We start from the raw sequence: 15,266 nt of genomic DNA, 5'->3' as shown, positions 1-15,266 counted from the left end.
TTGTACAGCACGCTAGCATATTTGGAATAGCAAGTTCAGCTTCACTGGCATACTGCGGGAATTCTGACAGAACAAAGGTTTTTAACTTCGATTTTTGGTTCTTTCATGTTAAAAAATAACCAAAAACTTTTTGCTTTTTTTTTTTAACAGACAGAAAAAAAGACACGGCAAATGACAGGAAAATTCTTCTTGACAGCTCCTAAAATGAATCCCACCTTTCATTGCTAGACAGTGCATCTCTTCTGTACATTTAAAAAGACTTTACAAAGGAGTTTAAGCTCTTGTCTAAATTTGAAAGTTAAGTCAGGATACAGCAGTGTGCAGGCTTAAAATGCAACACACACTTTTGAGTAATTCTACATTGAAACAAACATTTCCAAAGCAAAGTGCCCTGTTCAACTTACTCCATACTAACAACAGATTATACTAAAATTGGAACATGTCCCTGTTTTTCCAGAGTAAGAGTTTCCATGATACATGGAATAGCTATGCCTATGCAATTATTCTGGCATAATTCCCAATGCAGGTATGCCTTAAGACATTGTTTATGCCTTTTTTTTCTTTAGAGAGCTACTCCATTAGCTACTAGCACAGTCAGATTGAGAACCACAGTTACCCTAGTAGCAGCCCAAGGGCCAATCATTAAACCTTAGGCTTCATCATTTTCTGTAGCTTCATTTCCTGTATCTGGACCAATACAAAAATTATTATTTCAGAAACGGAAAAGACAGATGCTGGGGCAAGTTTGTGTTACCCTCTGAGTGGCATGGTTGAGCATCTCTTGCCAGGCAGAATCAAACTGACGTTTGTCATCTTCCAGTAGCCTCTGCTCAGCAAGCGAAATGGTCTCTTTTGCAGCACGCAGCACTTCAGTGGCCCTCTGAAAATCCTGAGTCGCCCTCTGGGCTTCCAGCTGTGCCTAAAAGAAAAAAAAAGAAAAAAAAATGGGATCAGAGACAAAGGAGACAAAGGAACCCTCAGTCACATTTAGAAGATCTACCATACTAATCCTGGGACTTTAAAAACACCATGTCAGTGTTACTGTTTCCCAGTCTTTTACTTGGAAGTGACATGTATTTCCTCACTGGAGTAAGTATTGCTAAGACAGCAGTTCTCACTCAAACAGGTAATTTGCAAAGAACCCTCTCATGATGTTTGTAGTCAAAAAAACACACAGATGATGGCCTACAAATAAGCACCTGACTGTGAGATAAATACCTTATGATGCAGGATTAATCACTGAGAAACAAACCAAAAGAAAACGCAATAGAAAAATCACAGCATGTCAAGCATACATTGAGAATGGCACTCCCCGAGTTTAGTCAGGGTGGATTTTTATCTGGTGCACCATTAATCATGCTGAGGGAGTGTTTTGGAAGCATTTCACTGCTATAAAGCACAAACAATTTTTCTGAGAAGGTGGCTGCTAATCCTTTGGGCATTCTACTTTGCTGTCGCTGGGACACAACTGGTGCTGCAGGTCCCCAGTATACAGACATGAAGGTAACCAAGGGAATTTGCAACACACGTAAAACACAGATAAAGGCCCTGCAATGTTATTTGATAACTGCTGCTGCTTTTCATCAAAATCACACAAAGTTTGAGCTTGAAGGAAGCACTTTCAAGTGTCTGCATGGAAGCAGGCGAGAACAGAGTCTTCTGGTGAACTACACAGTTCTTGCTCTGAGAGCAAAGACTCCTCCAAGACAACATACAACCTTCCCAGCAAAGCAAGCACAGCTTAGAAGCCATCTAATCAATGAGCTGCTCTCTCTTTTATCCTGGACTAAAAAATTTTCTCCAAGACATTGCATTTACAGATCACCTTCATCTCTCCTGAAGGTTTCAACAAGGCTCTCACAATACTCAAATCCCACCCAGAACAGTACTGAAGTAAAATGCTCACATCCCATCTTACAGGCTGGAGCCACCTCCGTTTTTCACAGCTGAGCATCAGTCCTCCAGGGTTCCTAACAGAGCAGCAAGCCCTTGCCTATTCAGCCCGAAAAGGAGAGGAGCCAATAAAGCAGAAATAACGCCAGCCATACTGCAGGTATCACAGATTTCAACAGTCTGCAGTGTTGCACTTCAGTACCAGTTATGTCTTGAACATTCAAAATAGGTGACTCTACAACAAATAGACAAAGAATATCCATAAACAAGTTACAGGTTGGGTGGGTTTTGGTTGGTTGGTTTTGTTTTGTTGGTTTTTTTTAAATAAGCTAGAGATGGCCTCTCTTTTCGTAGTTATCACTGAATGACTAGCAATTTTAACATTCAGGCTTTCAAACATGCAGGTTTCACATTGTTTTCCTTCACCATAAATGTTTAATTTCTGAAACTTTTGCATTGATTTCCTGTCTCTTAACTATATCAGCACTTCACTGCTCTGGAGTCCTTTTGAGGTTGACCCACAAATACCTCAGTTAGCTCAAAAGTGAAATCTTTACCGGAACTTTTCTACATTACATATTCCATAAATTTCTATTTAAAGTAGTATTTTTGAGCTGCTTTGCACTGAAATACCACCCTTCAAATGTAAGTTTCACATTCAATTAACTGAACCTCCGGCACTGTGAGACAGTTTTTGTTTACACTTCAATGATTTTTTTTTTTTTTTTTAATAAATTGGAATTACCCAATTTACACCTATGGGAAATGTCTTTCACCTGACATGACTGACAGAACAAAATAATGAATAAAACTTTACATGTCATGATATACAGAGAAGGAGTCTGAGGCTGAAACAGGAGAAAGGACTCTTGACATACAGAATATTAAATTGGGGAAGATGAAGCCTTATAAATAAAGGAAGAGGTTTTAGTGTGAAGAAACAGTGGTCATTCGGAAAATGGCTAAAAATCCCTGATACAAAATGGGAAATAAATAGAACAACAGTGCATTTCTCCAAACAGCTGGCTACACCTCCTCAACATCAGCTGCATCAAATACCTTCACACTTCAGACACCACAGTTACTTGTAAAGGTAATGGAAAAAACCCTTCCCTCCCTGCCACGGGGCAGGGAAGACAGACTCCTAATTTAAACACAAGTCTCAAAAGGAAATACAGGACACTAAGTTTCCCTCACAATGTCCTGAAATAGCAGCAAACTCTTCTTACTTCCTTCCCCCTGTCACACAGAGAGGTATTTCACCCCAAAGCAACTGTGGAAAAATAGGAGTTATGCTTCAGAGGTCCTTCAGCTATTATAGTTGGGGAGGGAAACCAAAGTCATCACAATCAGCACAGTAATTTCCTTCCAGCCAAGGTCCTTGATGCACTTCCTTCTGAAGCGGCTGCTGGTGTTTTCCACAGTAGAGAAATTCATCTAACGGTGCCCTTTGTTGCTTTCAGGCAGTTTACACCACATCAACCTGCTTAAAGCCTCTGTGAAGAGCCAGGACATTAAAGTGTTAATTGCCATGCAGGACTGCATATCCCAAAGCAGCACAGAGCTCTGGGTCAATATCAGTGGATAAACAGAATCCCGGTGTAAATTCATCATTAATACAGTCTCTAAGAAAAGATATTTCTCTAAGAAAAAAACCCCACACATTACATCTCCTCACCAGTCCAGTCACCAGTTGCCCATTTCAAATGTATTAACACATTTTATAAATTCAGAAGAAGCCTGACTAAAGAATATTTATCTAACCCAAACCACGGTACCCATCAAGCACAGCAAAGCCATCTGAGGATCTTTAAACAAGACTCAACCTAAGCCTCCAACAAATGACAGAGAAGCCTAAAACTTAGTCCCCAAAATATCCTCTGCTCAATTCTCTGAAAAATTACTTTTTTTTTCTTCCAGTAAGTTTGACCTATGCTAGTAAAGGCATCTAATGCAAATAAAGGCCAAAAGTTTTCCATTAAAATAGTTTGAGAGAGGATTTTAGAAAGCAAAATAAAATGCAAGACTTCAGTAAGAGCCTGCAGCAAGTACTGCAGAACGGTGCTGAGGATGTTGGGAGGAAAAGCAGGACCGATTTTCACAGAAGATCCTATGAGAGGGAACCAGGTCCCAATAACTTCCACGCAACAAGGCCATCAAAGCCCTGACCCAGTGAAGGCTTCAGCTCCATGGTTGCGTCGCTGCAGGAGCGGGCCTGCCCGCACAAGAAACCACTTACAAACACAGGAACACAGACTGGCAACCCGCTCCTAGCACAGGCAGAACCGCACCAGCAAGTAACCGCTTTCGAAACTCCAGTAAAACCAGATCCCAGGGGCAATGTGAGCACAGGAGAAGTACAGTTTTCTCACCGTAACTGCATCAGCACTTGAAGGTTTCTGTTGGCACAGATACCCGAGGCAGGGATCAACACATCTAAGCCAGCAAAAAGTCTGCAGAGCATTAGGAGCAGACTTACTAAATCCCCATGGAAAACAACATTTAGCGGTAGCTTGCAGTACTAGCAGCTCTTCTGATGAACCCTCTAAAGCACAATTGACTGTACAGCAGGAAAATGCTCTTTATGATAAGAAAACCTGAGGCTAAATTTACAATTCAGCTAGATTTCTACTTGCACCTGGACCAGTAGGACATAGAGAGCTGAAGCTGTTAACAGGCAGGCCCATAACTCTGGCCACGTTCAGCCCCGTAACTGTCTGGGCAAATGGAAAACTGGAACACAACTGTACTTACTCTGCCCCAGCTGTATTTGGTGAATGCTACTCTGCAATGGCAGTTTGGAAACACAAAATGCTTTTTGGTTTAAGAAAAACAGTTAGTCCAAATAGCAATTTAGCTTCAACGGTTTTCCGAAGTCAGTCTACTGTCTTTTACTTTAAGCAGCTTACTGAAAGCCTGGGAAAGAAAAAAAGCCAAATAATAGGGTAGAGAATGATACATTAGTCATTAGAGAAGCAACAACAGGTTTGTGGCTTTCCCAGTGTGAAAAAGGATACTCAAACACTTTTTAGTTAGTACAGTTACTCAATAATTAGCTTTCAGCTAATTATATTATTATAGTAATTAGCCTCCAGCATGTACAAGTTGTTCTGCACCATCACCAGATTGCTCTCACGCTCTCAGTCTCAAGCCTGCAGGTCACTCAGTTTGATGGAAGAGAGAGTAGCCATGTTCTTCATGTACTTCTAAAACCGTAGAGAATAACAGGAGCTCACATCTCCATCCAACCTCCTGACATTGAGTATGAAATTCATTATTTTAGACAGTGGCTGTTTCTCTCAAAAAAAAAAAAAAAAAAGCAGAATTCAAAATTCAAATGAATAGCTGAAAACTAGGTTTCAAGCTTTCAACCACAAACTGGTGTTTGAGTTGAGAGAGGTTTAGCCCTAGGGTAGCATGAGGGAAAATTACTAGGGATGAGGACAAAAGTCTCTGAGGGACGTTGGAGGCAAATGGGATGTCAGCTTTCTGCCTGTCACCTATCTCGCTGGTGCTTGATGGAGTCTACTCAATATAAAAATAAGCAACTCTAAAAAAAAAAAAAAAAAAAGAAGTCGGAAGGCACTAGGCCAGTGAGATCCCTTATTGAAAACGAGAAAGCCGTGGGGAACCTGTGCCCCAGCTCCCACTGCCACTTGGGAGCTTGTACCTCATCATCAGTGCTTTCTGCCAGGACACTCAACTGAATGTCTTCACCACTACAGACCCTTCCCCTGTTAGCCTAAAATATGAAATGAGACCCCTTGAGAAATGCAACTAATCAGCCACAGAGATCTCAGGTAAATCCCTTCCCTACAACAAGCAGCACGCCCAAGAGTTTTGCTCTGCTCACTCAGCCCTCTCCTCATGGCCGAGAGGTTTCTCTTCATTGCTATCCACCCTGCACTATTCTGCACAGGCAATCTCCTCTCACCAGTCCCTCTGCCACTGATCCCCCTGGTTCAGGTATGTGTAGTCCTGAACTTCCCAGCCAGCTCCCAAAGACTCGGAGGTAACAGGGAGTAGCAGCACTCACAGAGGCAAATGGAGCACTGTGATATAAAATATGTCAACTTTTAAAATAAAAAACGATGTAAAATTAAAGGGGTGCTGACAGGGTTCATAGTTGCAACTATTAATATATTCCAGAAAGCAGCTCAGTCCTGAAAAATCCCTTTTGGGGGCATAAAACTGGCACGCTCACGGGCAATCCTCCCCTTAGTCTACACAGGCTCTTGCACAGAAGGGAGCCATGCACAACAGCTGGATTATGTTTTTAGCTAAAGATAGTGATCAAAACAAAAAAGCTAGGTCATGGCAATCTAATGGAAGGAAAAAAAAAGGCACTTTTAAAAATGCAGTCATTTTTCTGGAATTGGCAGCAGCATACAGACAGCTTTTCAGGCCAGCACAGACACATCTGCTTGTCCACTTTCAAAGCAGAAAACCCTGTACTCCTTTAATTATGAAATACAATTTTCTGCTTAGTCCACATAGGCTTTATTGCCCCAATCCCTCCTTGTAGCCAGAGCCTTTGCCCAGCTGACCTAACAGAGGATTTTTTCCTACCCTACCACACAAAGCTTACAACTTCTGCGTTAACATCAATCAAGACACATACTCCTCTTCCTCATTTCATCTAATCTCCAATTCTTGGGTTTGCCTATCTATTTACATGGCAATGCACACAGCATTCCCCCGAGGTTAGATGACATCTAATACACCCTGGCAGACGCTGCCCAGCCTCTGACCCACAAACACGTGTGCACACAGCGAACGGCCAAGCCAGGTTGCCAGAAGTAGATGCAGAGGGTACACTTTGTGGGGCCAAGCCTGCTACAGAATTTCTCCCCTTGGCCAGCCTCCCTCACCAGAGGACCTGACCGTAAGTGCTGGTAAATTCATGAAAAGGGCATCACTAACAGAAGCAGCAAATTTTGCATTAGAAATGGCAGTCAAAGATCAGTTATTTTCAAGTATTTACAAAATTGGCTTCTCATTTATCCAGGTGAACCTCTCATTCCGCACTGCCAAGGTCTTGACACCCACTTTATTTCAGCATCTCTGCGTTATTGCCAATAGACACACGAACAATCTCTGTTTATAAAACCACTGTAAGCTGCAGCGTGAAGGGAATGCACAGCTGCTGCTCAGAACATGGCACATTACGTGCTGGCCCAAGGCCATTGCTCTAAAAGACACACTTATTTGTTACTGTGAAACCAATGTCTCTCCCACTCAGTAATCTTTAAAACAATAGTTTAATTGCTACCAGCAAACACATACTTACTTACTATCAAATAGATAATGGTTAACTGTGTTCCAGTCATACTCTTCAGAAGGAAGCAAGTTTCAGCTGTTTCCATTCTGGCCCCCTCTCATTCTTTTAACAACATCCCACGGTTAATTTGCTGTGCGAAGTACAACAGGGAACATGTTTCAAAACAAGAATTTCCCTCCATCAGTCACCCACCAGCGTGGCTGTAGCACTGCCTGTCTTCGAGGATCATTCTGATTGTGGTGACCGCACCACAGCATCCTGCACAAGCTTCCAGCGGGGATGAGGACAGCAGCATCACCACTCCTTGACCACGGCGTACGCGTCTTGCCCACCACCGCAGTAGGTTCAATAATTCAGAATTCTACAAGGTGAAGGCAGTTAAATGCTCACTGCAGCATTCACAGTAACTAGCTGCTGAGTTCTGCTATTTTGGCTCGTTTTCCTCAACCTGTTTCAATGCAGCTGGCAGCCAGTAACAAGAAGAGCAGCCCAGACATCAACACAAGGGCCCATAACGCTCAACCACCTCCATACCAGCACAGCTGCACCCCCAGCATATCTGCAGATGATACCAAATTAGACGAGATGGTTGAAAAGGCAAATGGCAGAACCTCAACCCAGATGGGCCTTGTGAAACTCGACTGCGCCAAGAGAAAACCTCACAAGGTTCAATGATGAAACGTGTGGAACCCTGCACCTCGAGTGGAACAATCCTGTGATCAGCACAGATGGGAAGATCAGCCCTGACAGAAAGGACCCACATGTTACAAGGGGTGTCAGGCTGAAAAGGTGCACTCCTGTTGCAAGTAAGGCAAACCATGTTCTAGGCTACATCAAGAGGGCCACTGCTGGCCAATCATGGGAAGTTATCATTCCTCTCAACTCAGTGCTGGTGAGGTTGCGTACTGAATACTACATCCAGGCCCCTCAGTTCAAGAGTAATGTCCTACTTTGAGCAGGAGGTTGGATCAGATGACCTCCAGAGGTCCTGTACAACCAGCATTTCTATCAAATACCACCATTTTTTTCCTACAGTTTCTCAAAAAACAAAGAACATTGTTGCAAAAAAAAAAAAAAAAAAAAAAAAAAAAAATTTGCCCTAGAGTCTCAGACCCACGCGTTTGTTTTCTTGAATAATCAGGATAGTGATGCAGCTGGGAGATGGGGGCTTTGTTTGCTTTTAGGGACCATGACCTTCCTTTCCCCTCTCCCTACAGACTGAAAACTACAAGCCAAACCAGAACTGAGAGGCAGTAAAAACCAGAAACCCCTTCTTGCTATAGGCCATGTACAGATGCTTATAAACAACTTACAAAATCCAAAGCCTCAGGAGTGATCTCATTTTGGCAGACCTATGAGGCTTTTTGTGAGCTATATGTTAATCTGTGATGATTGTCTGCATTACTGACAGAAAATACAGTCTCTCAAGAGTCTGAAACACCCTTGTATTCTTTAAGCTGTTTATTGAAACGCTATAAAATTGCAGACAGGTTAAAGTTTGCTTTTTCAAGAGCAGATTTGAAGATTTTTATTTGGGTAGAGAGAGCAAAGGGGAGGAGAAGGTGAAAATAAGCCTTGCTAGAGCTTTTTGGAACACAAACCATTTCCTCCCTGCTGCATAACTAATCAAATGCTTGCGGAATACAATGACCAGATGTCCCTTAGTCCCTGCTTTTGATTAGGTGTCTTGTTCTTGTGCTGGCTTTTTTGGTCCCATCCATGCATCCACTCCTCTTCTAACAGCTTGTTAAAGAACTGACCTGACCTCCTGGCTCTGTTTTATCTTCTGGTAAACATATAGTCTATAAAAAGGCTCAGTAAATCAGAGTAGACTACAAAGCATGTTCTGAGAGACATCTAGCTCTGTGCTCAAGTTAGGCGGTATGTGTAACTCCCTTAAGACCAGATCACGAGCCATATTCCAAGAGACAAAGTTCAGGGCACAACCAGCAACTCACTTCATTAGCTACTTCTGTTACTAGCACATAGGCAGTCAGTCTCCTCAAAGATATCTTTAGGAGCTATGGAAGGAAATGAGAAAGAAAATATCTAAATGTACAATTTCTTTGAACACTGTTAAGACCAATCCTGGACTGGACTGAACAATCAGCTGCCAGTCCTTCTCTGTTCTCTGGTGGCTCCCATCTAGGCTGTACATTAGGATCTCAATAAACAAGGCAAAGAATATAATCTCTGACCCAGTCATCACCACTGTGCACTCAGTCATTTGAGGCCTACCAGACTCCTTGCTGTTTTTAACTGACCTGCCTCCTTGCCTCACAGGAGTAGGGAGGCGACCCTCATCTGGGCACAGAGATTGTATGGGATATACTACACCAACCCTTTTGGCCCTCCCTCATTTTTCATGAGGTGGTTGTGAGATGCTGGTCTGCTTGGAGCTACTCACACTAATTAACGAGTCTATGGCACCAGAATATGGCAAATTGTTCATCCTCATGCCATCCAGACACAGCCTGCTCGGGCACTCACTGCCATCTGCTTGTTCGCTGTGCACTTGTTCATGGCCAAAATTATAATCATAGAATAATGCTACTGCCTTCTGGAAAAAGGGGATCATAGAACACATCCAGTTTTTCTCTCCAAGGTAAAATAGCTTACTAAGAGAGAAATATCAAGATAACCCTCCTTCCTCAAATGTGCACCTGCATTCTCAGAGCTTTGGAGGTGACTCAGTGAGTCTAAGGTTTACAGCTGGTTTCTGGCTCTGCATGTTCATCTGCTCCTGGCAGCAGCCTTCTTTGCTGAAATCAAATATAGAAGCAAGGAACGAACTCCCACAAATACCGGCCAAAGGATTTACACAGCTTGCCTTATTGGATTTTGCTAATTATCCAGGATAATAAGCATTTAGCACATACAGATGCAACAGATATGTTCAGGAGAAACACCAGACTGTTATCTCACCTAATTGCCACCAAAACAGCAAATGTTTGTTTGCAGAAGTTTCCAGAGGGTTGGCAAGGAAGTGGCAGGCTGGTTCATGGATACAGACATAAGCAAAGAGGTGCACAGGTATGAGATTCACCTGAGCAATTGGCTGTTCCGGGCACGTTCTCCCCATTTGCAGAAAGCATCAGACCCACCAGCAGCCGCCCATCCTCAATAGCAGGGACATGCTCTGGAAGAAAGGCCCAGGTTGACCTTGTACTTCTTTGACAGCACACTCACAGCTACTTTTGAGACAGTCATTTTCCTAAGTGACCTGTTCAAGATCATTAATCTGTTGATCTTTCAGAATTTTTCCTCATGGAATTATACATATGTCCATTGCATGTGTGAATAACAGGCCTGCTTGGCTTAAAGGAGAAAGTTACGGGTGGTGTCCTGGACAAATGAAGGGCTAACTCCATTCCTTGAATGAAAAAGTCTAGGTAGCAGCAGAAACAGACAAAATCTCAATTCCACTTCACACTAATAAAACCCTCCTTTAAGAACAAACCATTAGCACCCTTTACCAAGTGGGAAAAAAACCAAATATCAGAAGCAGACACAGATGAAAAGAGATGGACATTTCTTCCACATCCTGGCATGGAAATTTATACTCTAACAGTAGAACTGCAAGTTTGCTGCAATTAAGAGAGATTTTTCTTACAGAAACTGAGTCAATACAGAGCCATTCCCACACATGCTACAAAGGAATAAGACTCTTCAGATAATCTTTTCCAGCAAGAACAGACAAGAGCTCATAAATTCATACTGGTTTACTAGAAGTCATAACAAAACACACCCAGAAGGCAGTACCCAACATCCATATCAGATTTGTTTTGGCAGCAGCCCCTAGCATAACCATTTATCATTTCATAATAAACTCCTACCTATTTAGACCACTGCACACAATAAAGATTGGTGGCTGAACAACTTCTCCAAAGCTGCAAGACTGCCTTCAGCAGCCATCCCTCAGCGATTACCACGCAAAACAGGTACACGGGATATCGCCCTGACCTCAAGTCACCCCAGCTCAAATGCCAGCTACCATTTTTAACAGATGATCCTGTCTGTGGCTTACAATCTCTTGAAATAGCCTTTACTAGTGGCCAGGAAAGACTGGGAAGAGAAACTGTAAGAGAGGACAAAGTAAGGCAATCTTTCGTTTAAATTATAACTTTTTCAAATGCTACAGATTTACCTTTTGGCAATAGCTATGCAAAGTGCTACAGCTATGCAAAGGAACCCACAATCTAAGTATTTTGGGTTTTTCCAAATTGAAGAGGATGCAGAATGACGTTAATCAAATCTTCAGACAACAGCAGAGGAAAAAGGAATTCATCTCTATTTTCACATCCCAACATCCTTCTAGAATAACCATTTACACCTTCCTGGCAGTTCCAGCATCTGCCATTGCATAATAGCCAGGTCACCTGTATCACTTCTTTCTGCCCAAATCAGCTGACATCTAACAAAGAAACCCCAAACTCTACTGCCCTAGCCCTCCTCTTGTTACTCCAAAGAACAGAAGGCATTGCTACACCAACTTACCCCAGTATTCTAATATTTCAGACCCACTTGCCCAAAACTTCTAGTATTTCACAACAGAAAAAAAAACAAGAAAAAAACATCTTGAACGGTACGGAAAATAGTTAGGTCACTGCATTGTTGACAGTTACTGGAGAGGAGGTTGAACAGCTAGCTAGTTTTGAATTGCTGCCGTCCAGAATAGCTAAGAACTGATGGATGCTTTGTGAGAAAGAGACATCACACACACACCAAAAAAAAAAAAAAAAAAGAGTAATTTTTTTCATCTCTTCTAGATAAATTCTTCAAAACACTTAGATGAAAACAGTGTTTTCTTCTACTTCTGGAAAGAAAAGCAGAAGGAGGAACCTCTAATTCAGTGCGCAGCTAACAAATCTAAATAATGGAGCCCTCCAAGACATATCTTCCACTAATTATGAGAAAACCAATTACAAATTTTGCATCAATAGGTTATACAAGCTAATCATCCATCAACAGAATAGTGGTTACATAAAATGAAAATGTAAGCTATATAAATACCAACCCAAAATAACGAGACCCATTCACTGTGGCGTAGAAAGCGCAGATAGACACAGGAGGTCTAACTTTTAGAAGGGGCACATACATGCACAGAATTTATCAACACAGGTATTTCAACAGCCAAGTGGCTAAAAATGAGTTCCTACTATCCAAAGGTGCCAAGAACATAGTATTTGCAGATGGTTTTGCTACAGGTGCTACCTAGTCTGCAGGAAATATAAGTAACAGAACACTAAATATGAATCAGGTAAGGATTTTCTTCAATTCATCTGTGAAGCAGCAGCCATTAGCATTCCCAGTCACGGGGCAGATTTCCAGCTGGTCAGGATTAAGAGGGTAGAAACCTGCCAGTCACAATGACCTATCATCCTTGCATTAGCAGGGTTGATGGGGAGACAGGCACATTCAGGAGCTCTCCTTCACAAATCAGATCTTTGACGTAACTTTCCAAATCCGACCAGGCAACATCTGTTATCTTCCCAGCAGCTAGTTTGAGACACTCGAATATCACACTGCTTAATCAGATGACAGAGCCAGAACATAAATGTAAAATTATTTACTTAAACTGTAAGGCCTCAAATAACAGTACTAATAAATCAGCCAGGCAAAACCCAGCTGGCTGACCCAAGTAAGTCTCCCTGAGCTCCCTGCTTCCTAGGAATCATCACAACTTTGACCTGAAGAAAAATGCAACAGAACCATAACGCAAGACTTGAAATACAGTTTTCGGGTTTCAAACATTACAGTGGAGCAAACTGAACACACCGAACACAAGCTCCATCTGGCTGCAGTGAAACACTGAGCCATACGTAACTGAACACAGGGTAGCGACTTCCATACACTCCTCCCAGGAAATCAATCACAATTGTGCAAACATAACAAGAGAGCACAAGAGGCACTCCATCAAATTTTGAGTGTGGCAAAACATTTTCTTTACTTAACCCAAAGTGCATCCTGCTTTAGAAATAAAGTTAGGAAACTCAGTGGATTCCCTGGTGGAAGCTCAGGAAGTGACTCCTTACCCTCAGTAATAAAATTACTGATGTCAGATTCCCTTGCTTGGCTTATTTCCTCTTCAGATGGGTGCCTGGCCCCACAGCCAGCTACATACCATGCAGAAAGGGAGATAAATATACTGAGAATGCCCCTCGGGATCACAGAAATGGGAAGTTCCACATTTCACAAGACGACTGACGTCACATCGACACAGTTTCTCCGAAGATTTAATGATGTATTTCGTAACAAAAAGAATGAAAGAGTTGGTGGGAAGAAGGGTTTCAGGCCTAGAGCAGGTCCCCAGGGAGCAGAAATGGCAAAAGGACACACACAACTTCTTAGGCCATCAGGTACAACCCACAGCCTCCATGCTTCATCTTTTCAGGCACCACTTCTTGTAGGGCTTATCTACATTTCATCTCCTTACCATTTCTTTACAGCGCTGGGCTCCCTGATTGCCCACATGGCAACTTCCACGTTTCCTTTCCCTTCAGAGCACCCCAACCATCTCTTCCTAGGCAAGGCTTGTGTCACGTGCCTCCCTCCCTCCCACGACTGGACTGCCCCAGCGCTAACCAAGGCCATCACCTCAGCCTCCAATCCACAGCAAGTTTCTCAACCACTAACAGTTAAGTTCCAGTTCAGGAAGGGAGCTGCTCCTCTGCTTCTGAGTGGCCTCTCCACCCCACCAGCCTAAGTAATCTAAAAACAAATCACAGCCATTTCTGTATGGTTGATGTACACACCTGGGGAACAAGCCGCTTCTTGCGCCATTCACCCCACCTTCCTAAACCTCCTCTATCCTCACACTACCGTGAGGCTCCCCAGAAGCCATCAGGGCAGCTGCAAAACAGCATCTTCAATTAAAAGGGCAAACTATCAGCATAGGCAGACCACAAATAACAAAACCTATATTGCCAGCCTAGATTTGATTGTTGCAAACGGCCAGAGGAACAACGTCCATACTGAGCCATGGAACTATAGCCATGGAAAGCAGTCAAGTGTTCTGGGTGTTCGGATTTTTCTTAAACGGTTGGAAGGATTTGTAGAAGGTTTGTCAAAGTCAATTTTCAAGCTTCTGCATCCTTGCTTTGACAATGTGAATCCACCAGATAGTTTTTTGGTTTTTAAACAGTTAACCAGAAACACTCCTCCAGCCAGGCAAGGTCAGCTGGTCACTCCACTGTTCCTGTGCCAATAATTTTGCTTTTTACTAGCTCCATGGCAAGTTGCCAAACAGGAATGCAAGTCTGTCACAGTCCTGCTGACATTTAATTTTTGCTTCTCAAGTTCCCTCTCCCTCCATCTTTTTTGCCAAGATAAGCTTACCAGATAATACCAATCAGTCTTAACTCCTTGTTGTCTTAAACATGAGCATGAGGACTTCAGCTTCATAAAAGTAAGATCGAAAAGGAGATTCCTTATGACACAGCTACCAATATACCTAGTGCCTAGGAACCAGAGAGGAAGATCTGGATCTGCTGTATCTGGACCCAGGAGCTGTCACTCACACTCAATGCTGCCTTTCCGTCCACAGCAGAGCCAGCCAGCTGGTGCTGTGATCCAATTAGCTTTCACTCACTGAGCAAATCTGGATGGGAAACTTGAGTGCTGCAGGAAGCAACACTGTCAAGATTATAGTTTCCAGTTCCTAATTAATTTTTAAGGGTGATTCCAAGTTATGCGAATTTAAAAGCTTCTGTCTCCCGAGCTAAGAAAGTTACCATCTGTAGCTTTCCACACTACTTTCAGACATCACAAGCTGAACACCTAGAAACTGAGATGCAATGGCCACTCTGGAAAGTTTCATTCATTTATAGGCACTGTGATCTTGACTTCTCCAAAGAATGGTATCAGTGTCATCTGCTGAGGAAGAGCCTTCCAACAAGGTAAGTGTGCTTTTATCTGCTTACACCCCTCCCACCTTCACCACCAAGTGGCTCAGCTCCTCCTCAGTTCCTGTTCTGCAAGATTACAGCAGCTGCTTTCCATTCTGATTCACTTTCGATATAAGATTCATTGACCCACTTGATGCAGGACTCACCTGACAACTTACAAATGGCTAAACAACCCAAGACGAGAT

General features: G+C 42.7%; 1 protein-coding gene across 1 annotated transcript in view; it reads right to left on the bottom strand.

The window, feature by feature from the left end:
* The window catches only part of SH3BP5 (SH3 domain binding protein 5), a 51,748-nt gene that overhangs the window by 18,628 nt on the left and 17,854 nt on the right, over window positions 1–15,266 (bottom strand). The window contains exon 4 of the mRNA XM_086742793.1: window positions 755–919. Coding sequence (XP_086598919.1) covers window positions 755–919 — 165 coding nt within the window. The remainder of the gene's footprint in view (window positions 1–754; window positions 920–15,266) is intronic.

Source organism: Chlamydotis macqueenii, chromosome 2 (assembly GCF_036417535.1).
Source record: "Chlamydotis macqueenii isolate bChlMac1 chromosome 2, bChlMac1.mat, whole genome shotgun sequence".
Taxonomy (NCBI): domain Eukaryota; kingdom Metazoa; phylum Chordata; class Aves; order Otidiformes; family Otididae; genus Chlamydotis; species Chlamydotis macqueenii.
Note: the sequence above shows the minus strand (reverse complement) of the source record. Positions and strands in the feature narration are given on the sequence as shown.